The sequence below is a fragment of the Dendrobium catenatum genome, unplaced genomic scaffold (assembly GCF_001605985.2).
Source record: "Dendrobium catenatum unplaced genomic scaffold, ASM160598v2 fragScaff_scaffold_913, whole genome shotgun sequence".
Lineage (NCBI taxonomy): Eukaryota > Viridiplantae > Streptophyta > Magnoliopsida > Asparagales > Orchidaceae > Dendrobium > Dendrobium catenatum.
In genome coordinates, this window is record NW_021319375.1 from 1,395,577 (window position 1) to 1,421,910 (window position 26,334).

At 35.6% G+C, this 26,334-nt stretch overlaps 1 protein-coding gene across 1 annotated transcript in view; it reads right to left on the minus strand.

The window, feature by feature from the left end:
* Positions 1–5,572: 5,572 nt before the first annotated feature.
* LOC110109386 overlaps positions 5,573–26,334 on the minus strand; it is a 26,194-nt gene continuing 5,432 nt past the window's right edge. Inside the window, exon 2 of the mRNA XM_020840445.2 lies at positions 5,573–8,818. Coding sequence (XP_020696104.1) covers positions 5,803–8,784 — 2,982 coding nt within the window. The 5' untranslated portion in view covers positions 8,785–8,818 and the 3' untranslated portion in view covers positions 5,573–5,802. The remainder of the gene's footprint in view (positions 8,819–26,334) is intronic.

Consider the following 26,334-nt stretch of genomic DNA (forward strand, 5'->3'; position numbering starts at 1 on the left):
AATTTTTTATTTCTTTCTTGAAAGGAATAGAGCGTAAGTGATTTCAGTCCTAAATTTTGGCATTTGTTGTTGCCATTTTTTATATTTTTTCCATTCTACTCTATCTTTAAGAATTATTTTTTCCATATATTTGTAGACGAACATTCCGCAGTTAACATTGCACGTCTAGGTTGGAAGTCCACAGACACTTTGTAAATCCCATTTTGTTATGTTGCTTTGAAAGTATTCCTTCATGTCATCATATATGTCATTTATCTAAACAAAATAAATAACAAATATAACTTCACTAGATATATCAAGAGAATAAATAACATATTATTATGCTCAAACTTATGACTTGTTCACAAATTTGCTTGTGTTGCGGATTGGGTAAGGAATCATAAAATTTCCAAATTTTCTTGTTCAACCTGACTTTAAGAAGGGTCCAGTGTTTACTATAGATGATGGGTAAAATTAGAAGATTTCTTTCCTTCATTGAATCCTTCACTGAATTCTCATTAATATGTTGAATGAATAAACCCGCAAGCTGTTTATAATCCATGCATACCCGCCAAGCAAAAAAGTATAATTCTAAAACATGAAAAAAATAATATGATGAAGAGACTAAATACTACATTAATACTAACCTTATGTACTGGAGACATGTATAAGTAGGGTTAAAACCTATTAGTAATAAGCTTATTGTTTTAAAATAACAACAAATCAAATGGATATACATGTTCTTTATCTAAGTAATCATCAAGAAACAGCTGATCAATATTAGCTCTCGTTGTTACAATGTTACCAGAAGTTAATATAGGATCATCCCTGAAAAAAATAGTCAGAATCAAGAAAATGAATGTAAAGAAATACAAAGTATAGGTAAAGCACATTAAAAGTGTAGTCAAAGCACAACTAAAGGGAAATAAAAATGCAACAAAAGATAAAAAAATGCAGTGAAAGCGCATCAAAGGCAAATCCAAAGTGCAACTAAAGCATTGTGAAAGTGCATCAAAGGCGCAGCAAAAGCACAATGAAAGTGCAGAAATGACACAGTAAAATCGTATACATCCTTAAACTTTATTTAATTGATTTATTTAAATTAACTTAAACTTACTTGTAACAGCACTTTTTGAAGCATTCATCCATAAATATTTGCTGGTCTTTATTAAGGAATGTCTTGCCTTTAAATTACATTTTAGTGGAGGCAAGATAAGGGTTGACTTTAACTTATTCAACACAAATTATTTTGCCAGTAGAATGGGCTTGTTGTGATATTTTGGTGGAAGCTTTATTAATGAATTTTTTCTTTTTGTATTTTGGCCAAGTGGGGGGCCTTGCTCTAATGTTGAGAGGGGGGGGTACTTGTGGGTTTATTTTCAGATGGTGGGAATTAAGTGGTAGGTAGGTGTATTAGAGATGTAGTTATAGTGGGGGTATTATTTTAGATGTGGGGACTTGGGTGGCAGTTGGGACTGCTGGATGTGCAATTGTGGTTGAAAGTATAATTTTAGATGGGGGGACTTGGGTGGTAGCTGGGATTATTGGATGTACATTAGTGGGGGGTTTGGGGAGTTTAGGTACAGTTATGTGGGTTTTGGGGATAGATCTGGTGGGGGGTTTCTATGAAAATTTAATGGATGAGGATGAAGAAGATGGAGGAGTATTTTTATGATCTAATTTATATTGGGCATTATAGTGAATGAACTTATACTGAATAGAATTGACCTTTGCTTCAAATTGATCAGAATTTTCTTCAAGTTGATCAAGCTTGGTGCCCAAATTTTCTTAAATTATATTGCAAACTTTTTCCTATTGCATTAAGCAATTTCTTTTCAACACTAGCCCAAATCTTATTAGCCCAAATCTCAATTTGAGCTACTGGGGGCCTTGATGGGTAGAATGTGGGTGGGCTTGAGGGGTAGGAGTGGAAAATTTCTTTGGTGTTGGTGAGTGGATTTGGTGAGGCGATTGATGAGGACATTGATGAGGAGATTGAATATTGAAGTTATCAATAACTTTTAAGTTAGCATCAACATTTTCTGCTTTCTCCTGAGTAACATTCTACATGACATGAAAACTCTACATAGATTTTACATTAATATTTGTAGATTAGAAGATAGGAGGCACTTTAGTCACAGTAAAGATGCATCAAGAGCAACGTGAAAGCACAGGGAAGATGTACTGAAAGCGCAAAAAAAAAAGCGCAGCAATAGCATAGTAAGAGTGTTGTAAAAGACCGCTATAGAGAACACTACGCTTTCACTGTTCCTTTACTTTGCTTTAACTACATAATAGATTATAATTAGTTCATTTTTAATTTACATGATATTACAAATATCAATACACACCTGCCTTTCCTTTAAGTTAGCAAATAAATTCTTGGCCTTATGTGTATAATAGAAAATATTTGTATTTCCCTCCAATATGAGAAAGCATGATCTTAAATCTGGGTACATTTGTGTATTTATAGCGAAGTGCTCCAGGAACCATATCTACATTAGATAATGTCTGGTAATATTAGATTATTAATTATAATACGATTCTATAATTAAAATTAGTCTTGAATGAACTTAGGACTCACTAATATAAGAGGTAAAAAATCATTTATGTAACCAAGTAAATTCTACATAGTAATCTTTGTGGCAATTTTATTAAATTCATGAATAAAATATTCTTAAATACTCTCGGCCGAATTAATAGATGAAAATTCTTCTATATTACTAGATATAAAAATGAGCCTTCTTAGGGTTTTATGGTTGTTGAGGGGAAAAATAAATTAGAGACAAGAAACATTATAAAAGTTTTTAATATACCTGCTTGATTAGTTGATATGTTTAGTTCTGTTATCTCAGTTTTAATTTCAGTTGATAAAACTCCAGTAAGTGGCTCGTTCTTCTATATGATCTCAGCACCTATGTTTAGCAAACTTGTGAGCAGTATTTGGTTAAATAGATTGAAGAAAAAATAAGGAGACATTGAAAAAAAATTATTTTTAAATTCAAACCTATCAGTAGGGCTATCTCATCAACAATGAATTTAACCAAATGACATTTGATGATGAAGCCTAGTTTAGAGATATCCCAACATTTCAGTAGCTCATATAACAAAGGTATATTTTGCTGGAAAGGTGGAAACATTAAGAACTGATGGATGTTAAGATTCCTCAAAGTGTCCTCAATATTCTTATGAATTATTTCGTGAAATGTGTCACAGATTTTTCTAAAGGTTGAAACATAGTAACAAGAATTAACTGGACGTGAATAAGGAGCCATCTGCCAAAAAATAAAAACAAATTAGTGAATATGAAGACAAATGAAAGAAAAGGATGAGCTACAGAAGTGCAGTGAAAGTGCAATAAAAGTATACTAAAGCGCAATAAAGGCACAATCAAAGTGCATTGAAAGAGCAGCTAAAGCACAATTCTTTGCTTTAATTCCTCAGTAAGAGCACAGAGAAGCGTTGTTAAAGCCCAGTTAAAGCGAAGCTCTTTGCTTAACTTTAAATGCACAGTAAGACAAAATGATCTATTTACATCACCGATATAGAAAATTATACCATTAAACCCTAAATACAGTGAATCCACACATAAAATGCTAAAAAATAATGAAATAAAATAAAAAAAATGTAGTAATACACAGTAAAAGTACAACAAAGACACATCATTTTGTACCTGTTTGTAGAATCAAAGTAAAGGAACTTTTGCTACCCCCGATTGGTCCTGAAGAATAAAAATGCCGAAGATTTGGAGAAACAACTTCCTAAGAACCTAACGAGAAGAGAGAGTGAAAAGTGTAAAAATGGATGAAAAGTAAAAAAGCCCCATTTTGCATTTTTTGAACCTCTTGCATTCAAATTTTTAGGGGCCGATCGGGTTGACAAGACATAAAGAAAAAGTAATATAAAAAAAAAATCCACGTAGCATATCCACGTGTCCAGTTGTAATTGGAGTCTGGGCGTAGCGCTACGTTCAATCTCCGCACCAAATTATTTCTCGGGAATGGGAGGCCAAGTGGAAAAGTTAATTATTCTCACATCACTGAATGAAAAAAGCCAAGTAAATTAAAGTTTATGTATGAACATTTTTTTTTACAAAACTAATAAAACAGATTATTACATTTTTAATTTTACAATACCTAATTTTTGATATTCTTCTTCTGTTGTACACAAATCCTATCCTTCCATATATAAGGAGATTTTCCTAAAAAAATATCAACTAAAGGATGAGGTAAGCAGCCAGTTGGCTACTTATATTGTTAAATCATAGTCAGCCAAAGATTAGAAAATAGGGTTTTCGCTAGTATTTATAAATAACTTATTATTATTATTTTTAAATAAACATTAAGAAAATGCAATTATAACAATGGAAAAATAATGTCTTGTTGGATTTTTTTTTATTCATTTTCATCTTTTAATTTATCTTATGTTATAATACACCCATCACAAGAGACATTCCATAAATGTGTATCATTAAAAATACACTATCTCATATTAATCAGAATATTTCTCATTTCATATAAGAAAGCATAAAAAATCAATGCATTTGATTTAGAGGATCAAAAATAATTATTTTAAAGTAATAACATACCACTTTTACGAACAATTATTACATCCTCCGACCGAATGTAGAGGAGCGTTTGGTTTTAGGCAAAAAATGCGCCTATACCGAGGTGTACCGAGTTTTTTCACGCTCCTCTACATCCTTACACCGAACGAAATAAAAATTCCACTTTTACAGATCGTCTTGATTTTTGCTTAATCTTTGAATGTTGCTTTCCTGTTCAAGATACCTACCTATATAACATAAGAATTTTGCGTGTCTTCTTAATTGTTTCACTTCCCCATGCTCTCTTTATGTTAATCTTGTTCTTTATTGATTAATTATTGTTCTCTTATTCAATAATTTTTATATTTACAAAATAAAAATCTTTATTAATATTTGCAGCAGTCTTTATATATTTATTTAAATGTTATAGATTTTATGTCATTTCAATTCATAACTTAAAACTTCTCAATCATTAAGAATAAAATTAAATTTGATAATTTAAAATTATTTTCTAAGTGTACTTGTACAAATTAATTAAAATTTTCTAGTTCACAAATAAATAATATAAATATATTTTTCTTTCTCTTCTCATCTTTTTTTTCTTGTTCTTCTTTGTATGGAAACCCTTGATCATTTATGATAAGTGTAAGATATCTATATATAATAATTTAATTATAATTAATATTATTAATCAGATAAAGTTTTAGTTCTTCTACATATATGCTGAAGGAAGTTTGCGTGTATTATTGAAAAAAATTTGAATTTTTGAAGCACAAGAGCATCTTAATCATTTCAAGCATTGGTTGGTGACTCCTTAATGGACGCCGAGATGAAAACAATTCTGGGCCGAACTTATTAATCTGTTTTGGCCGATTGAACAGCTAATACTACTTAAATTCGGACATTTTTTTAGCATAACAGAAAATTTTGCTACGAAGCGTTCATTTCAAAAGTATATTTGTATTTGGCGTCCACTTCATCCCCAAGTTATTATGAAGCCATAATTTGCATTCAATCTTATGCATTTTGTTGATTTGAGATCCACAATTTATGTCAAAATATAGAGCCAATCAAATAGGAATATTTAAGATGCTACTAATTCATTCTAGTGATATACAAAGCTTCCATCTATATTAATTACATAATGAGATGGCAAAACAGAAGAGTCGGTAGGTTGTCCAGCAATAACAAAGAATCCAATGAAAATGAATGCTAAACTTGAAACCAAAAGATTTCAGTTGAGGATATGCTAAACCCTAACCATAGATAATATGTCATTATTCGGATGTCAGAAAGACGGCAGGCACAGCAGCCGGATCTAGCTCCCAATAGCCATCACTGCCCATTTCCTTTTTAAGCTGGAATGCAGGGATTTGATGGGAGAACCTCAAGCACTCATGATTGGGAATGAACTTAAGTGCATCAAGGCCCTCACTTTCACGACTGAAAACACTAACATAGCCATCAACCTTAGTTAACACCAAAGTTTTGATTCCAGAAGCATCACAGCCTGATATTTCCACAACCTCGAATTCACTGTTTTTGAGGTCGGAAACAGACCAATCGGCATTCCAGTTCCTGAAAACTGCCCAAATTTCACCAACATCAGGAAAGATGTAAAAATGGTCCTTTTTCGCCATTGGTTTTGCCTTCACCTGATGAGAGAAGGTTTCTGAATCCATTGTGTATGTCTCCTGTGCTGCTCTAAAGGCCCCGCAAGCAGCAGGCGGCTTGTCTTCAGAACAGTGATCATCTACATCTAATGCAGGATAACTGTATAGCCAAGTCACATGCACTTGATTTTTTTCCCGGTCAACCATCCTTATCCTGCCATAATACCTAGGAAAGTAATCTATTTCACAATAAAAAGCCCACACCTGACCACATTCAAACTTCTCCATTAATCTATCACTTTCAAATTCATAAAATTCTGATTTAGGATGTTCAAAAGTAAGAAAGCTTGAGGGAACACTGTGATGCTCAATATCAGGATTCTGAGAACTAATGTTATCTGCTTCAGTAATCACCGCATTTTTTAAAGTCTTACTTTCACTTTCTAATGCCTTCCGCGATACTGAGGATTTATCAGATGCACCATTCATTTTTTCCGATGCAGAGCCTCTTGTTCCTGACCTCTGCTTCTCCATGGCAGCTTGCTCATTTGATTCAAGCCCATTCTCCATTGATGGTTTTAGAATTTTGTTTTCACAGGAGACATTGTTGCATACCACACTGACATTCAGTGTTTTAGTTTTACTTTCAAGACTAATAGAAGGGAAGGTCATTTCGAAGTTGGTAGGTAAAGAAGCACAATCAAGTTCAAATGCACCCTCTGGTACGCCATCTTCTTCCTTTCCAATGATTCTACATGCCGGAATCCTGTGTGAAAACATAAGTAGATCTTTTGCTGGTATTTGAAGTAAACTTTCTTCAGCATCGGATTCTCTTACAAACAAAGCCATGAACTCTTTAATCTTGGTTAGACGAATAACACTGATCCCAGTTACTTCTGAGAAATCTGAAACAGCTTCCACGATTTGGTATTTATAAGCTCTATGATTATCTGGCTCAGAGCTCCATCTAATATCCCAATTCCTAAACAAAGCCCAAATCTCCCCTCTTCTAGGATAAATCACATATGAGTTTCTCTTCATCCCTTTTCTCCATGAAACAAGATGAGAGAAGATGTGCCGCTCCTGGGTATGGTATGATTTACCATGTTTGAAGTTTCCACAAGCAACAGGCAAACCTTGCTCCGACCACTTCATCTCAGCAATACTTCTGGGGTCATTTTCCAGCCAGTTTAACTGAAGCTTAAACTCTCGGCTGTATACCTTTCTAACACGAGCATAGAATCTGGGCATCCCATCTATGTTATCATATAAAGCCCAGATTTGATCAACTGCAAACTTATTTTCACATCTTTCAATTTCAAAGTCGCAAAACTCTGGATAAGGATATGTAAGGTTTTTTGGATCAATAGAGGTCTTGCGTGTTGAGGCTGCATTTGCATTAAAATCTGAATGGATATGTCTATTTCCATTTTCTTCTCTCTCTCCATCAGCAACCACTCCAGAAAATGCATTATTGTTCTGCACCAAATTAGCCTGTTTTTTCCCTTGCCTTGACCTTTTGGAAGCAGAAGGCAAAGAGTCAATGTCAATATCTTGAACTTCATTACAAGCAACCTTTTGTTTATGTCTGTTTGATCTTCGTACAAGATTAGAAGCTTTCTCAGCACTCAGATCTGGAGCTCGGCTATCCTCATTTCCACTTCTTTTCTGACTTGATGGAGGTTTTGCCTCTTGATCTCTATTATGAATTGAATGAAGCTGCACATTTTGAAATTTCATGTCGTTGCATTTGTTCAAATAGTCATCCACCTTCCCATCTCTTGCATTGCTTTTAGAATCATCAAAAAATTCAGGACTATGTTCAGGTTTAAACCCTTGCTTGAACGCTGAATTACCAGACTTAGCTCTCTGAAATTCCCTGGCTGAAGCATCGACACAATCACTATTCTGGCAAGTAGACGGAGCAGTATTTCCAACTTTGAATGAATTTCCGGTGCTAGTTACACCTTGCGTTTTCAAATCATATGCAACATATCTATTAAAGCATTTTTGGCAGCGAACCTCCCTGTTCAATACATTTTGAAAATATTGAAATCTTACACTACAGGAAGGGCACATAGTCCAAAAAGCCCCAGCACCTAAGAATGGAGAAGGTTGGTTGTGGTTCAAACCGCTAGAATGAGCCAAGTTTGATTTAGCTCCCATCCCTTCAACTCCAGGTCCTGGCCGCTTCTTCACAGGTCTGTATAAATGCTGAGAAGCCAGATTAAGTGATACTCTGCTGAAATTAGCTCTCCTAGTCATGTTATGCTTGGATCGTTTTTCTGGATCAGACAAAATCTTGTAAGCCTCTCCCACAAGCTGGAATGCATCTCCAGCACCAGCAAGCTTGTTCTTGTCAGGATGCAGTAGTAGAGCAAGCTTCCGGTATTGCTTCTTAATAGTTGACTCATCTGCTGTTATGTCTACTTGAAGAACCGCATACCAGTCTATATCTCCACCGATCTTGGTCCCTGCAGCACAATGCACCTCACATACGGTTAGGATCTGTGAGATGCTCTCCAAGTCTGGAAAGAGACGTTGTGCCTTCAGAGCAATCTTAAGTCCCCCTTCAAAGTCCTGGCTCTGCATTTTGCTCTCAGCAATGCTCTTGGCTCGGATAGCCTCCTCTTTGTTGCACTCCATTTTGACTAACACTTCAATACGATCCTTTATTCACCTGAAATTGGATGTGTTAGTAAAAAAGCTAGCTTTTCTTTGTTTAATCATTATTCTGGAGTCTACACCGAAGGATAAAGCACATGCCACATGAGACATAACAAAATGATGTAGCAGTCAGGGATCCAGCAAAAGATTTCAGCATATAACAGATGAGGATTAAAAAGTATAGCAGAAAAAAACAATCCTGCATCAAATTGCAGAGAACCACCAAATATAAACTTCAGTAAATCTAAGAAAACATCTAATTAAAGGTGCAGAGGGCTAAAGAGCCTGATTAACACAACAAAGACAATGATACTTGTTGACTCAAAATTTGTCTAGTGGATGATATCCGACTTTTCTAACAGATCTGTCTAGTGAGCTAAGAACTTGTTGGCAAGAATGAAGAGTATACAGAGTGGAAAAGAGAAAAGAGAAAAGAGTAAGCAAGTAGAATCTAAAGTATCTCAATCAAAAATTACAAAAGTGAGACACAAGGCCCAAAAGATGCAGAGAAAAAGTGATGAGAACATCTGGAGAAAAATCTGGCACGTCTACCAAAGGAGCCGTAGATCGACGACCACGATTAGGAGTCTTTATTTATAATCTATTTTCTGCATTTTATTTATTATTGTATTTTATTTTGAATCTTTCCCAATTTACCCTTATGTTGAATTATATGAGTGATGTAGCACAAGGGGCATTTTAGTTTTTTTACTCCTTCATGTTTTGAGGCCTATATATTGAGGCCCTTGGCTATTATTGGAAGAAGATGATTATTATGAATTAAATTTCAGTTTTTCTGAATTGTGTGTGTTCGAGTCTTCTTGAGAGAAGAGTAAAGTCCCTAGGAGTAGGGTAACGCCACACCCAACAACTGACGCCCTGGCAAGGTTCTTGGCTCTATCTTCTCTCCCTCACCCCATCATCCTCCATTGGCTTTCGAGCACTCCACCCCCGTTAAATCAGCCAACCGAGCCTTCCTCCCTTTTCCAAACAACTGGACGAAATTCCCTACTCCCCTATACAGTCGAGCCACCTCCACTCTCTTCCATTCCCACTCACCTACAAGCCCAACCTTCCTCTCCTCCCATGGCCAGCCAACCCCCAATCCATCGCCTCTTGGTATTCCATTGACCTTCCTTCTTCCCCATTGATTTCCCCAAGGGCTGCTGCCTTTTCCTATTCCCCTCCCCATTAGATTTACTTTAATTACTTCCTTTTCCCCTTCCCTATATATTCCTAATGGCTGTTGCCTTTTTCTATTTCCCCCATTAAATCCATAATGGGTGCTGCCTCTTCCCCTTCCCCCCATTAACTCCCTACTAGTTGCTGACGTTTCCTCTTCCCCCACTTCCCTCCCCTATTAATTCACTATTGTTGCCGCCCCTTATCCCCTCCCCCTTCCTTTTTCCTTAACCGACAACCCCTCTCCCAAACAGCGAACTCATCAAGCCAAGTCCAAACTTCCTTTCCCAAACCGAGGACAACCCAGTCATCCATGGATGGTCGATCCTGAGCTTGATCACAGCTTTGTATTCGATGATCAAGGCTTAGTCAACATTCACCAGTCTCCCTTCTTCGACGTCGACTTCGAGAATGACCACACCGTCAAGGAATACGTGGATCAGATTAGCTTCTCAATTGCAACCGCCATTGATCATCGAATACCTCCCATCCAGTGGCAACTCACTTACAATCCACCCACTAATTTTTTTCCAGGTAACTTTCTATTGTTCAAAACATTAAAAACTTCTTCTTAGTGGCATTGTGTTGACTGTGACTACCGCTCCCCACCGACTGAAGCCCCAAACGACACAACCACCTCTGTCGGTCCCACCTCACGATCGAAAACGAAGCAACTGTTCGTTCAAAATCTCAAACCGCCTCGCTCACGACATAAATCCCTCTCATTCGGTTCATTCACGCACGCACACTCAAGAAAGACACACAGAGAAGAGGAAAAAGGATTTCAGAAAACTTACCTCTTCTCCCGACACCGCCCAAGCCCGACTTCGCCGTCGACCTCCTGCTCCGACGTCGATCCCATCCTCCTGCTCCGACGCCGCCGGCCAAACTTCCGTCGTGATCTCGCCGCCGACGAAACCCCCGAGCATCCTCCTGTGCGTGAGCCATCGCCGTGCCCTAGCCGACTCTGGCCGACGCCTCAGCCGCCTCCGACGTCGCCGGCAGACTCGACATCCGCAGCCTCCGCCGACCGCCGTCTCTCCGCCGACCGCCGAACCGACCGTCATCTCCGCTCCCAAACCTCCCGTGCGTGACCTAGGCCGATCGGGGGTTTCTTCTTCACGATCCCTCTCTGTTCCTGTAATAAGATATATATATTATATCATATGTATAATATGTATATTATATAATGATATATAATATATGTTATATTATAATATATCTCATACGATATATGTTTATATATAATATATTTTATATATTATATACTATATATTATAATGTATTGTATAATAAAAAGAAAGAAGAAGAAAAGAGAGAAATAGAGAGATGTGCGGATTTTCAAACAGGTGTCGAAGACCTCGGCCGTCGTACCTTAGGTCCGACCGGAATGGTTTGAAATTGAAGACATGCGCCGTTGATTTTTAATCCGGGCAGATGGTTTTAAAATTTGAAGACCCCGGCCGTCGTACCTTAGGTCCGACCGGGATGGTTCCAAATTGAAGACCTCACGCAGTCGATCTTAGATCATGGTGAAATGGTTTGAAAACGAAGACCCTACGCCATCGACCTTAGGTCCGCGTAGGAAGAACTACGGCAGTGCCGTCCCGATTTCTCCCTCGGTGGGGGAGGAGACGCCGGGAGGCTGCCGAAATTTTCAATGAACAACAAAGGACTTGGACTAAAATTGAAAAAAACTAATTTGAACGAAATTCAATATAAAATCAATTTTAAATTAATTTTGAACCAAAAAAAAATGTTGGATTTAAATATGAAATGGATTCAAATCAAATTCGATTTGAAATTAACTTGAATATGAGATATATTCAAATTGGACTTTTTTTTGTTATGGTCTTGCACTCAAAGAAATGATAAGATTATTTAAGTCATTATTAAGTCATAAATGATATTAATTACACAAACAACTTTAGAAAGCTTGTAAACATTTTAACCTCATATCGATGAGTGATAATGGGCATTGACTTTAACTCCAACTACAAATTGATAAGGAAAAATGCAATAAACAATATCTCATATTCAACAAACATTCTTACAAGTGGATGGTCCTCCTCTCAGTTATATATGACTGTCCATTCCAAGCCTTCAAATTAAAAGTATAGAGTATGTCATTTGAGGAGAAAGAGTTCAATTCATCAAGATATAAGATGGTCAAAGCTTCAAACTATTTCTTTTAACCCAATGGAATAAAAAATGTCATAATGCCTACAATAACTAACCTACAAACAAAGACAAGGAGCTTGTATCGAATAAATTAGACCATATATGAGAGAAAATATGAGAGCTTCTAACGAGCAAGATAATTCTCCTATAAATACGAACATGATCTCTTAATGCTATTGAGAAAATACTTTCTCAATATGTGCTAAATGAAACTTAGAAGAGTTAAAAGAAACTAAATGTAATAACTGAAATCTAGAAAGCTTTAACGCCACCGGATCCGCAACATGTGTACAAGCGGACAGAAGGCGTTCGTAGGCTTTTTTATGAAATCTCGGGCTATTTTCTAAACGAAATTACTTGCACAATAGATCATATTTAAATATTTTAAAATACCCCTTATATATTAAATATTATCTATTAAACTAAATTTATCCCTACATGTGCTCCGATAAATCTATTAAAAGTACAAACACAAATAATCGAGAATGCTGCGCAGGGTCAAATGATATTACTCGCATGTGCTCCGATCGTCGCATATAAATCCCAAATCCAACGATTCGAGAATGCTGCGTGGGTCAAATATTCAAGTTTCATCCTCCTCCTTGAAAGGACTGGAGTCGACACAACTTGAATTGTGAAATGCCTCTCAATGTCCTACAAAAACATAAGTAACATTGAAATAACCCCGATGATGGCCGTGTTGACAGAAAATCTCAACCGGAGGGGTCAAATCTCAAATCCAATAAAAATTTAAATTCTTAAAATAAAATCAATCACCTAAAAACTCAAAACTAAAAATCATTCCATCTCCCGCAATTATTTGTCGGGGGTGATAAATTTGAAATTAACCTTAGCTTACAAAGAGCAAATGTTATGTCGGGTGTATCACTACGATTCATCCTCAAACAATCTCTTGCCAATAGGGACGTGGCACGTGCCCTCTGATCGGGTGGTTTTGCCGCAAAATGGCACCATTATATTACGATCACGGCCAAAGCCCATATGTTCCCCAAAGGTGTCAAACCCTTGAGCGATGGATCATAGGATATATTCAATAGACATAAAGCCCTCTGTCAGCTAAGGTGGATTCATATATATCCCCTTAGACAAACATCAACCCAGGTCTACAAGGCATTCTTAGACGAAGCAACCCATGGCTGTCGATAAGGTGCCTTATGTCAGGTTGGGTCGACTACCTCCTCTGACTAAGTAGACCAGGGATCATGACAGCCCGGGACGACAGAACCATGGGATCTTGATCGGGCTCGTCTTCATTCCCCCCACCACCAGTTTTAAGTTTATGGTGATAAACTCTAAATTCCAAATTTCAAACTTCCAAATACAAAATTTGAACCCTAAAATTGTTGCTATTATACGATAGGTTTATAACCTATTTGACCTCTTTTACGACTAGCCTTAATCGAAAGTTCTCTCCTATTATTGGGAGGGGTAATTAACTATAGGGGCTTGCGCCTATAGGAAACCATAACTCAGATAAAAAAGTCCTCACCAAATGAGGGCGAAATCTCTGGGTAGTGTCTTATCTAAAACCCAATCTGCCTTCTGAAAATTCCCCCGGAACCTAATCTCGTTAAAACTCTATCGTCGTCGTCACACAAACACTTAACAGAAAAATAAATCGATGATGCAGAGAGGCCAGGATCACACACCTAAAATAGAATTTTCGGAGCCCACACATTGTTAATATCGTATCAAGTTTTCTTCCGCTGAAATTATTCGAAGAGTGTGAGTGAGGGAACTTCATTGTGACTATTCTAGTTGTTAATTATGGGATTTGTGTGACTTGTGAATAAGTGCCAATTGTCTTGGTTATTATTTTATTGGTCCCTATCAATACTTGTTATTATTTTCTATTACTTTATCAACAATTGAGAAGTCACTTAAATCAGCCATTGATTACCATTATTATATAATTGCTAAGCTTGTCAATTCATTATTATTCCTAAGAAAATACTGAATCTAGCATGTTTCACATCAAAAAAACTAAAGGAAAAAAGATCTAAAGGTCCCAAACTGTTCCTCGTCACTCTTTATTTACAAGGTTTTGAGGGGCTACGAAAAAGGCTATACAGATAAAAGTAAAAATATAAATACATGTGCAACGCTACATGCTAATTTAAAACACGTATTTCCTCCTGATTGACTGCGAGAGTGTGAAGTCAACGCTCAGGTAAGCTGCCTATAGTTAAGCATGTTCAACAGAAGTGAGTAGGTGCAAGGAAAGTCTGTTAAGCATCTTGGAGATCCAAGAAGGGAAGACACCTTTAGAATACGTATAGACGCCAAGAAAAGAAAAGGGAAAAGAGATAAATAAATAAAATTTCATTCCACAGCTTTGCCTTTACAAGATGAGGGGTATTTATATTAATTAGATAGACTAGTTTTACAATAAAGAACCGGTCTACCTAAAACAAACTTAAAATATAACAAAAGGAATAAATTGGTGCTTATTACATATGCATAAACCAATAGAGCTAAACCCTTAGGTTTGAAAATTATTTTGCAAAAACTTAATTGTTGGCCTTTGCGAGTTATTGAATGTTTTTTTTTCCTTCTTCTTTGTTAGACCTTTATACTTGTAGGTTGGTCTGTCATGTTTGTAGCCTATGCTTCACACTTTAATAGCACAATTTTCGGGTCTAATAAAATATATTGATATCTAACACTCCCGTCACCATTAAAAATAACCTTATCCTCAAGATCGAGAGAAGGAAAAGATGAAGAGATTACTATAGAATTTTCCCATATGACATCATCGGGCATATTTAATTTTCATTGTAACAAAACATGATGATGAGCTAACCGCAAAGTTGAATAATATGTGAAGATAAAATGACATAAGGGACAAGAAGTGATTTGTTGTTATAACTGAAATTTAGTAATTTTGAAGTAATTAGCAGAGGAGTTCCATTAAATGATTTTAGAAGAGAATTATCAAAGATATGATGAATTTTACTTTTAGGAGGAAGGGTTAGGCAATAGGCCACAGGGCTAATAACATCATGAATTAGAAAATGTTCAAAACATCATTTAGCTAATTTAGAATGTGTGTGGAAAACAACAAAGTTTTGTTTAAATGGTTTTAGTTTTACAATGACTAGAGCACATATTGAAAAAGTGCAAATCCTTTTTATTGCTCTGCCATGATTATCATGCAATTTTCAGCTTGTTGAATATTTTGGCGAAGAGTTTGGAGAAATGTGTCATGGTTTGTTAAGAAAGTATTGATAGCGTGGATGTTAGAACACAAATATAGGAAGGGATTGAAGGTGGTAGTCATTCCATAAAGAGCTTGAAATGGTAACATTTTTATGGTTGTATGGTATGACTTATTGTAGCATAATTCTACCCTACAAAAAAATGATGACCATAATTTAGGGGTAGAGGAGATATAAGCACAAAGGTATTATTCTAAATAACCTGGATGAGAAAAGTGGAGGGTTGCGTTAGGTAGTCGACAACCAGCATAAAATTTGTCGAATAATAATGACATGAATTCTTTAAGAAATGATGTTAATGCTAGGCAGTCCCCTGGAAGCGACGCGTTGTATGGCCTGAATACAACGACAAGTGTGCAAGAGCTGATGCACCGGCGCCCGGGTGCAGTGTTAAATAGGCAAGGGTTCCCACATCAAGGACGGATGTGGGCAAAAAAGCTAGTCCATGAATCTAAAAATAGGATAGAAACTTGGAATATATGTTCAATTACAAGAAAATTAATATAATGAATAGATATTATGATTCATAAGATGTTAAATATTATGTGCATTTAGAAAACTAAATGGGTTGGAGAGAAGGCTAAGGAGATTGATAGTTTCGGATTTAAACTTTGATTTTTGGGTAGGAGTCGTACTAAAAATGGTGTAGGTGTTATTATAGAAAAGAGATAATGTTATAAAAATTAATAGGATTGGAGATAAAATTATAACTTTAAAGATTGTTGTTGATGCTAAGATTATTAATATTATAAGTGCTTATGCTCCTCAAGTAGGTTTGGATATGAGTTCAAAATTAAATTTTTGGAATGACTTAGAAGAATTAATACAAAAGATACCTCTTGATTGGAGGAGATTTAAATGGACATGTTGGTATAGAGGTAGATGATTTTAAAAGCATTCATGGTGGCCATGGGTTTGGAACTATAAATGAAAATGGCAAGACCATATTGAATTTTTATTTAGCTTATGATTTTTTAATTGCGAATACTTATTTAAGAAAAGAAAGGAGCATCTTATCACTTATAAAAATGAATATAATACAACTCAAATTAACTATTTCCTCATAAGAAAATTAAATCGTTTAGATTGCATATATTGTAAAGTTATTCCGACTGAAAATTTATGTACACAATATCGAGTATTAGTTTTGGACTTTAAAATAAAGTGACAGAAAATAAAAAAATAAAATGAAATGACATTCTAGGATTAGATGGAGGTATTTAAATAATATTAACAAAAATATTTTTTAGAGTAAAATTTTAGATATTAAGATTTTATCTGTGCATGAGGATGCTACTAATGTTATGTGGGAAAAAGTGGCTAGTGATATTAAGAATATTGTAAAAGATGTGCTTGGAGTATCAAAAGAAAAAAATCATAATAGTAAAAATAGTTGATAGTCGAATCAAAATGTGCAAGAAAAGATTAAAAGTAAGAAGATTTGTTATAAAAATTTATTTAATTATAAAAAGTCTGATAATTGGGAAAGATATAAAGAGGATCGTAAGGAATCTAAGAAAGTAATATGCGATGCAAAGTCCTTAGTTTTTAGTGATTTATATAATAGATTAGATACTAAGGAGGGAGAAATATATATGTATAAGTTAGCCAAACAAAGAGATAGTAGTAAGGATTTAGTTCAAGTGAAGTGTATTAAAGATGAAGATCAAAAAATATTTTTCTTATAAGATGATATTCAACAAAGGTGGATGAGATATTTTGCTAAACTTTTTAATGAATATTATGAAAATAAGATTGACTGTAGTGACCTTAGCACTCTAAATGAAAATAAAGATTCTATTTTTATTGGCATATTAGTAAAACCCAAGTTAGAGAGGTTTTAAAGAAAATGAAGGGTGAAAAAGCTATTGGACCTGATGATATTCCAACAGAGGTGTGGAAATACTTAGGAGACGAAGGAATTTCTTGGCTTACTAAACTTTTTAATATTGTTTTGAAGACTAAAAAGATGTCAGATGAGTGGAGAATGAGTGTGTTAATTCATATTTTTAAGAATAAAGGTGATGCAAAAATTATGCGAATTATAAAGGAATTAAGTTAATGTGTCATACTTTAAAACTATGGGAGCGAATTATGGAGCATAGGTTGCGACGTGATACTAATGTTTCTCAAAATCAATTTGGATTCATGTCGGGTTGGTCGACTATGGAAGCCATACATTTATTAAGATGTTTGAAGGAGAAGTATAGAAAAAATAAGGAGGATCTACATATGATATTTATTGATTTAGAAAAAGCATATGATAAAATTCCAAGAGAAGTGCTATGAAGAGTTCTTGAAAAGAAAGGAGTTAATAATGCTTATATTCAAGTCATTAAAGACGTGTATACATGAGCTATTACTTGTGTTCAAACACAAGGTGGTTTGACCAAGTGTTTCCCTATTTCAGTTGGGTTACATCAAGGATCAGCCTTAAGCCCGTATCTTTTTGCTTTAGTCATGGATGTTCTCACTAGACATTTGCAAGAGGCTGTACCTTGGTGTATGCTTTTTGCTGATGATATTCTTCTTGTTAATAAGGCTAAAGAGGGAGTTAAAGATAAACTTGAATTATGGAGGTCAACCTTAGAGTCTAAAGGTTTTCGCTTGAGTAGATCTAAAACGGAATATATAGAGTGTAATTTTAGTAGTAATAGACCTAGTGAGAGGATTGTGACTTTAGGCGATCAAGTCATTAATAAGAGTACATTTTAGATATCTTGGATCTATTATTCAGAGTGATGGTGAAATAGATGGGGATATTATTAACAGAATTCAAGTTTGATGGTTGAAGTGGAGGAATGCATCGGGCTTTTTGTGTGATAGAAAAGTACGCCTCAAACTTAAGGAAAAATTCTATAAGATGGTGGTGAGGCCTGCAATGCATTATGATGCCGAATGTTGGTCATTCAAAGAGAAGCATAATACTAAGTTAAGTGTGGCAGAGATGGAGGATGCTCAGGTTGATGAGTTGCTTTACCCTTAGAGATAGGATATGAAATGAGCATATACGTGAAAGGGTTGGAGTAGCTCCAGTAGAAGATAAGATTAGAGAGAGTCGCCTTAATGGTTTGGTCACATAAAACGATAGCCTTTCGATGACCCAGTTAGGAAAGTAGAGATATTAGATTTGACTTATGTTAAGAAAGGTAGAGGTAGACCTAAGAAGACTTAGATAATAATATAAATGATATTTCTTTATTAGATTTAAACGAGAATTTGACATTTAAGAGGACACAATGGAGAAAAAAGATTCATGTAGCCGACCCCACATAGTGGGATAAGTCCTTGATGATGTTGTTGTTGTTGTTGAACAATTTAGTATCATTGTTTGTCCTATTTGAGGATGATAGAAAGTACTAAAATAAACAATGGTACCATTTAAAGAAAAAAGAAGACGCCAAAATTTACATAAAAAGATATTATCACTATCAGATACAATAGTTTTGGGGAGACTATGTAATTGAATAACCAAAATGGACAACAATAACTTTAGAAGCAGAATAGGTTGTAGGTAAATGACCAAAATGGATATATTTTGATAAGCGATCAATGACTACCAAAATGGTAGTATAATTTTTAGAATTAAATTGCCCAATAATGAAGTATATATACAAATCTTCACAAATTTGCAAGGGTATGGGTAGAGGAGAAAGGAATCCAATAGGAGGAATGGTACAAGATTTAATTTATTGACCAAACATTTGCGAACAAAGTCAACAACGTTGTGATGAATACCAGCCCAAAAAAAATTAACAGATATTCATTTGATGGTTTTAAGAATACCTTGATGACCTGCAAGAGGTGTTGAATGAAATTCTATGAAGATTTATTGTTTTAGGGGAGAATTTCTTTTGATATAAATATGACCTTTATAATAAAGAATGTGATCACGAAATTAATAATTAGTAGGAAAGAGTTAGTCTTTAGAAAGTTAAGAAGCTATATGAAAAAAATTCTGGAGAATGAAGACAACCTTGTTTTAAATAATTTATTAGACAACAACAACAACATCAAGCCTTTATCCTACCATGTGAGCGTTGGCTACATGAAACCTTTTTCTCCATTGTGTCCTGTTAAGAGTCAAATTCTCATTTAAATCTAATAAAGATAGGTCATTTCTAATATTTTCTAACCATGTCTTTTTAGGACTACCACTATCTCTCTTTAACATAATTCAAATCTAATACATCTACTTTCCTAACTGGGTCATCGGAAGGTCGCCGTTTTAGCAGAAAAAGAAATTTTTGTTAAAGCAAGGAAAGAATGAGAAAGTGTAGAAGTATTCTCTAGCGGACTGGATAACAAAATCAACAATGATATTTATTTTGTCGGATTTTATTCAATAGTGAAATTAATCTTTGCGAAGATAATATTATTAATTAGGAATTTAAATAGCTTGAGTTTGAAGCTTACGTAAGCTTTTATAATCGGTACGAATAATAAATTCATTGCCTAATAAATAATAACACCATGTAGAAGCAGCTTCAGTAATGGCATATAACTCTAGATAAGTGGAAGATTTAGAGAGTTTTTAGCTTAATCTTTTATTTAAAAGGAGATGAAATGATTATTTTGTAATAAAATTGCATTAATTCCTACGTTGGAAGCATTAGTTTCAAGAATAATAGTTTTTTTTTTCAAAATCAGGTAAAATTTAGACAAGGGCAGTTGTCATATCAAGTTTGAGATTGTGAAAAGCATCTTAAGTTGTGGTATTCCATTTGAAGGAATCTTTCTTAAGAAGATTAGTTCAAGGAGAGGCAATGGAAGCATTTATAAATCCTCGGTAATATCACGTTAAACCTAAAAAAGATCGAAGATAATGTAATGATGAAGGCACCGTCTAGGTGGTCATAGCATTAATTTTATTAGGGTCAAATTTGACACATCCAAAAGAGATAATATGGCCTAGATATTCAAGAAAGTGATAATTTGTCTGTAAGCGTTGAAAAACTAATTGAAGGTGATCAAAATAAAATTCAAGGGTAGGACTGTATATAAGAATATCATTAGAAAAGATTATAGCAAATTTATAAACAAAAGCACAGAGAATTTGATTCATTAAAGCCTAAAATATAGAAAAAATATTTGTTAAGCCAAAAGGCATAACTAGAAATTCATAGTGATCGTTATGCATTAAAAGGCAGATTTATGAATATGTTTAGGATGCATCCAAACTTCATGATAGCCAAAATGAAGATCAAGTTTGAAAAAATGAGAAGCTTTATATAATTCAACTAAATGTTCATCTACTTTTGATATAAGAAATTTATCTTTAATGGTGAGAGCATTAAGGGTTATAGAATCAACACAAAATTGCCAAGTACTACAAACTAAGAAAAGGGCTATGACTATGACAAATTATGTTGGAGTGATGCACTTTAGAAACTAATTATTTCATAGCATCCTTTTAAAAATTTGGATAATGATAAGTAATTGATTTAGTTGAGACTGGAAGATGAATACGATGATCAATGATATGCGGTGGGGAAAATCTTCAAATGTCTGAAACAAGTGTTGAAATTTTTTTAGTGAGGATGAAATGGATATAGGTAAAGGATGTGTGACATTATCTAGGTAGTCATTAAGAAGATTCATAGATAGAGTAGGATCCAAATCTAATAGTTGCGATTGAATAGTGACAAGTTGACGGTGGATAAATGAGCAAGGATGGCACGAATTTGATTAAAGGATATATGGTTAGGTGTTAATTGATGTTCTCCTATTAGGGTGATACATTGATTTTGATTATAGAATTGATATTATAAGATTTTGACAATTGTGTAAAACAAGGCTAAAAGTTGGAGCCATTACATACCAAGAAGATTCAAGTAAATTTCAAACTTTAAAAACAAGATTTTTGAATGCGGATTGATATTCAAGAACTGAATTTTGTTGGGTTAATTTAAAAAGGTTGTCATGTAAAATAAGGACAAATAAAAAATTAAGAAATAAAAATACTCACCTTAAAAGAAGTTTTTTATTTCATTGCATGATACATTACAACAAACTCACTATCCAGAAGTGAGTGTACATTAAACAAAATAAATGAAAATTTATGTTGTAGATTGTCGGTTACCACGCAGTATCCCTAATATAGGATCACTCGTCATGGCCAACGTCAAACCATCTATTCACTCCAAGCAGTCGAGCAGCTACTTGCTTCCAGCTTAGAAGCTCCATAACTTCACCTGCTGAACCATAAAGCACAATATCCTTCATCATCACTATCTGCGTCGGAGTAAAGGCAACCACCTCCTTCAACTCGCCAACCTCTTTTTGCAACTCAATGATTTGCCTAGGAGCCACGTCCTCCCTGAGAACACTGGACTTGTTGATGCCATGGAGATTCATCATTTCTCCAAAGTCATAAGTCTTGAAGCGACCTCCTCAAGCGAGATCAACCTTGAGGGAGTGAAGAAGCTAGGAGATTGAGCAAGGGAGAGAGAGGTTGCTGGCATATCTACAACCACGCCCCCCATCTCACCCCTTGGTGCTTCTGCTTACGCCTCCATCAAGCCAAAAATTAGAGTCATCACCTCCTCGGCGATGCTTTGATCTGTGGTGGCCTCTTCAATGCCGCCTTGCTTCATGCCAACTTCTCCGGTGGCGACCAACGACAAGTTTAGTTGGGTGTGGTATTAAAAGCTCAACATCAAGAGATGCTTCAGTAGCAGCTCAACAACAGTTGGCCCTCCCATCAAAATCATCAAAAATTCATCAAAACTCAAGTCCATAATTCACAGGAGAACATATACTAGCTGATCTTGTGGTACATTTCCTCTGTGGTACTTAAAGGTTGCCCACTGCTTGAAAGCCTTCATCTCTTGTTCACTTGGCAGCACTGCAATAACTCGCTCGAGGATACACAGACTATTGGCTATCTCATAATGGGCATCTTCATTCCTAGTAAAGCAATTCTTAAATAATTATACTTGTCTTTTTTGGGCTAATTTGTCAAAGGAAGAACTTCCAGCAAACTCGCTTCTAACAAGATGACCTCCCTAACTTCCTCCAGTGCACGTCTGTGGTGGGGAACTCACCCTGATGCCCTGAGACTCAAGGGCGCATCCTCCTCATCCATTACGATGATCGCCCCCATGGGAATAATACAGGTATCAACAATGGGTTACTCACCGCCAAAAGCAACATGCAGCACATTAGCAGCAGTGGTCTCCTTCCCGATATCAATTCTTGATTTCTTTGTTGGGGGGAGGCGGCTAGTTCCATAAACTCAGCTAGCTACTATGCCTCTCCTACATTCATCTCATTACTTGGCAAGGTTCCATCAACGTCAGGAGCCTATTGTTGGGACGAGTTAGCTCACCCTTAGCGGAAGGCCACCTTCCTAAACACTTGTTTGCAAGCATGAATCTTTGAGAGGATATCCATTTCGCAAAGCACTTGCCAGTTCTTTAATAACAATGAACAAAGAGAACAACCTTCCAAAGTGCAAAAACTGTAATTTATAGAGCACGATGCCATGATGATGTCAACATTGTGAGGTCAACATGATCTCCGAGAATACCAGAAAAATAGGCTAGTAAATTTGAATTTATTTTTCTTTTTTTGTTAGGTAGTCACTGTTAATATCATTCACTCGCCTTTCTTGCAACCCGTCTGTCACGATTGACTTTGAATCAAGGAACTAAATGTAAACCCCCAATCATCTTCTTAGGTGTTTTTACAGGTAGTGATCAGATCATGATGAAGATATTCCTTCACAGGAGCAACTGCCTCAAGGGACTCACCAGCAGACACTAGAGGAACTCACCAAAAGACAAGGCGTCACTTGCCCGCATCCATCCAAGATCTTGCTTTACATTAGGCGATTAAAAGGTTCCTTACCAAGCAACCAAATCACCACTCATCTCAACCGAGCTCTTAACTATTTGAGCTCGCCAAACTTATTTACAAGGAAGCGTCTACCTTATTGACCTCTTACTCATTCGGCACAACTATTAAACTCAAGAACCCATTATACCCACTAACAATTCAGTCATCCTTCCTCAACAAAGCTATACCATGTCTCCTATGTCACTCGCCGACTAGCCGACTACAGGTCCAACTCCTCTCAGGATTTGTCATATACCTACTTGCCCCCTCTTGAGCTCACCTAATGATAGACAGCTCACGAAGTTGTTTCCTTTATCCAACATCCAATTAGGAGGTGACACATGTCCTAGATTAGCCAGTAGCATTGTACGAGCATTTTTATGTAGCCCATAATTATATTTTTCTTTATGTAGCCCTGATGAACAATTTTGGGAGACTTTAAAGGATCTTTTAACCTTTTGAGCTATATGAGCTTATTTTTGTATTCTTCACTGAGAAAGTGAACATTTTGCTAACATATTCTCCTCTATTCTCTATTATCTATTCTTCATGCACATAAATAGATTCTTAAGCTCATCAGGCAGATCTGCTAGTAAAGTCGGGTATCATCCACCAAACAAATCTGAATTCAATACTAAGGTTCTATAATTTTTGACATGTGAGTTGTGGCCATGCTGTCTTTAGGTTTTGGGAGATTGGACAAACACAAAAAATAGGGTTAAATCAATATTAGGTCTTGATGTCCTAAACAAAGTTGGACGTTTATTTTTCTAAAGAAAAATATATAAACTAGATAATGATAGGTGTAAACTAATGCCAGTTACAAAAATTGCTACAGAAAAAATATAAACACATAAAAACAAGATACAAAGATTTCATATGGATCGGTTGATTGAAACCTAGTAAAAAAATGCGAGTTCAGATATATTTGTCTGATTCTTGTCCCTTATGGTATAAAAAATATGGAATCTCTTATTTACAAAAGAGTCAGCACTCGGAATGCTCCAATCAGAATTAAAATCCTGTTGAGATAAATGGTAATCATTGTGTTCACTAGGATAATTTTGAAGGGTTTGAAAATCTTGAAAAATAATCTCGGTGATAATAACACAAGGGCTATCAAGGTCAAGAAAATCAGCTATTAACTGCAAAAGAGAATCTGAAATTGGCTCCCAACTTTTGATTGGGACTTTAATAACCGAGATTCTGAATGATGGTTTGACGTCCTAGACTAGATTGAGGTTTTATGACCTAGATCCTCATTAAAAGTGGTTTGTGTAACCCAAACCTCATTAGGGTTCTACGGATTTAAACATAGAAATTGTTGGTCCATTGTCATTAGGTTTGGTAAACAGAACCTACTTCAAATGTTTGGGGGATTAGCTAATGTAGATTTTTGAATTCCCAAACCATACAATTGAGTCAATAGACTTTGATGATCAAGATCTTCATGAGCATTTTGGTGATCAAGATCCTTGTTGTAAGGAATTCATCTAAACAAGACCTCGCCAAGGTTCTACACTGAGGCCTCGTTTGGGACGGCTTTCTTACTACTTCTTAAAGTAGTTTTTTAGTACAAAAATTAAATTTTTCATACTAGAAAACTGCTTTAAGAACCAATCAAAAAGTCATCCCAAACGAAGCCTAAATGAAGAGGTTGTGCCTTTGCTGCCTTAGGGTTTTGTTAAATCAAACATGAACTGGGTTAAACAATACAATTGTTAGATTGAAAAGCAAAGGGTGATCCATGATATCTAGAGCATAAGAATTATTGAATTATGACATTTGACGTGTGAGTGAACATGGCTTTCACTATTGAGTTTTGGTAATTTGGACCATCCTCAATTTTATCTAATAGTCCACAAGAAATAACAATTTAATTTCTTGTATTCATCTCCTGAGCATAATACGAACCAATAGCAACACAGGAAATAACCAATGAAAAAAATGATTCTTCCAAACTGTTTAGTGCAATTTGAATGAGTCAAATTTGTTATGATTGATGTCATTCATATGCCAAATATTAAGGATTTTTAGTTGATCAAATATAAAATATTTTTTTTAAGCAAATTTCTATGTATTAATAAAAACCTGATCTGAAAATGATAATTTAGAATTGCTAACTTAGGATGAGGGGAAAAAGGAAAAAATCAAGCTTTAGAATAAAGAAAGTAGCAAGATCAAGGGAAGAGAGAAAAGACAGGAAAAATAATGGGAACTGAAGATAAATTTTCATATAAGGTACTGCAGAACCACATTGCATGTAAATATGCTCAGTGATATACGAAAAGGAATGCTCTATTCAGTATTTCATCAAGCAACTTCTTACTTCAAAGGTAGACCTGTCAACAATTGATCCGACCCGAAAACCCGATCCGAAACCGACCCGAAATTATCGGGTTCGGGTTGACCCGGTTAAATAACGGGTCGGGTTAGGGTCTGGAATTTCGACCCGTTTAGCTATTCGGGTCGGGTCCGGGTTAACCCGGAAACCCGATTGTAACCCGAAATGACCCGCGACTTTAACAATTTAGGGCGTCTGTCGAGCGAGTCGCGGGGTCATTATTCATTTGTTCTCGGCTTCTCCTCTCGCAGCTCTCGGTCCGTCTCCTGAGTAATGGCTTCTGTTTAGGTTTTCCGATTCTCTCAGTCTCCTCTCCGCCTCTCAGTCTCGTCGGAACTCGGCACGACGGCGTCTACGCTTACGCTTCACACATTCCCTAATCTATTTCACTGTTTGTATCTCGTTTCTCATTTCTATTAGTATTTTTTGATAGTTTAGCTTTAGAAGATGAAGACATGAAGGTTTTGACTTTGATATTTTGTGTTCTTCATTTTATCATATTTTGTGATCTTCAATCCCGTATTCCGGTGGATTCTATTGCTCTGTTAGGGTTTATTTCGGGTCTTTCGGCTAGGGTTATAAAAATTTGTGCAAATATGAAATAATGTTGGCAAATGGCAACGGTGTTTAAGACTTTAAGTGATTAAGCAACATATTGATTTTTCTCTACTCTCTAGCTTTGAGTCCTTGAGGCAGTTAGCTGTTAGCCGGTTAGGGAATCTTGTATTTTTTTTTCCATTCCTG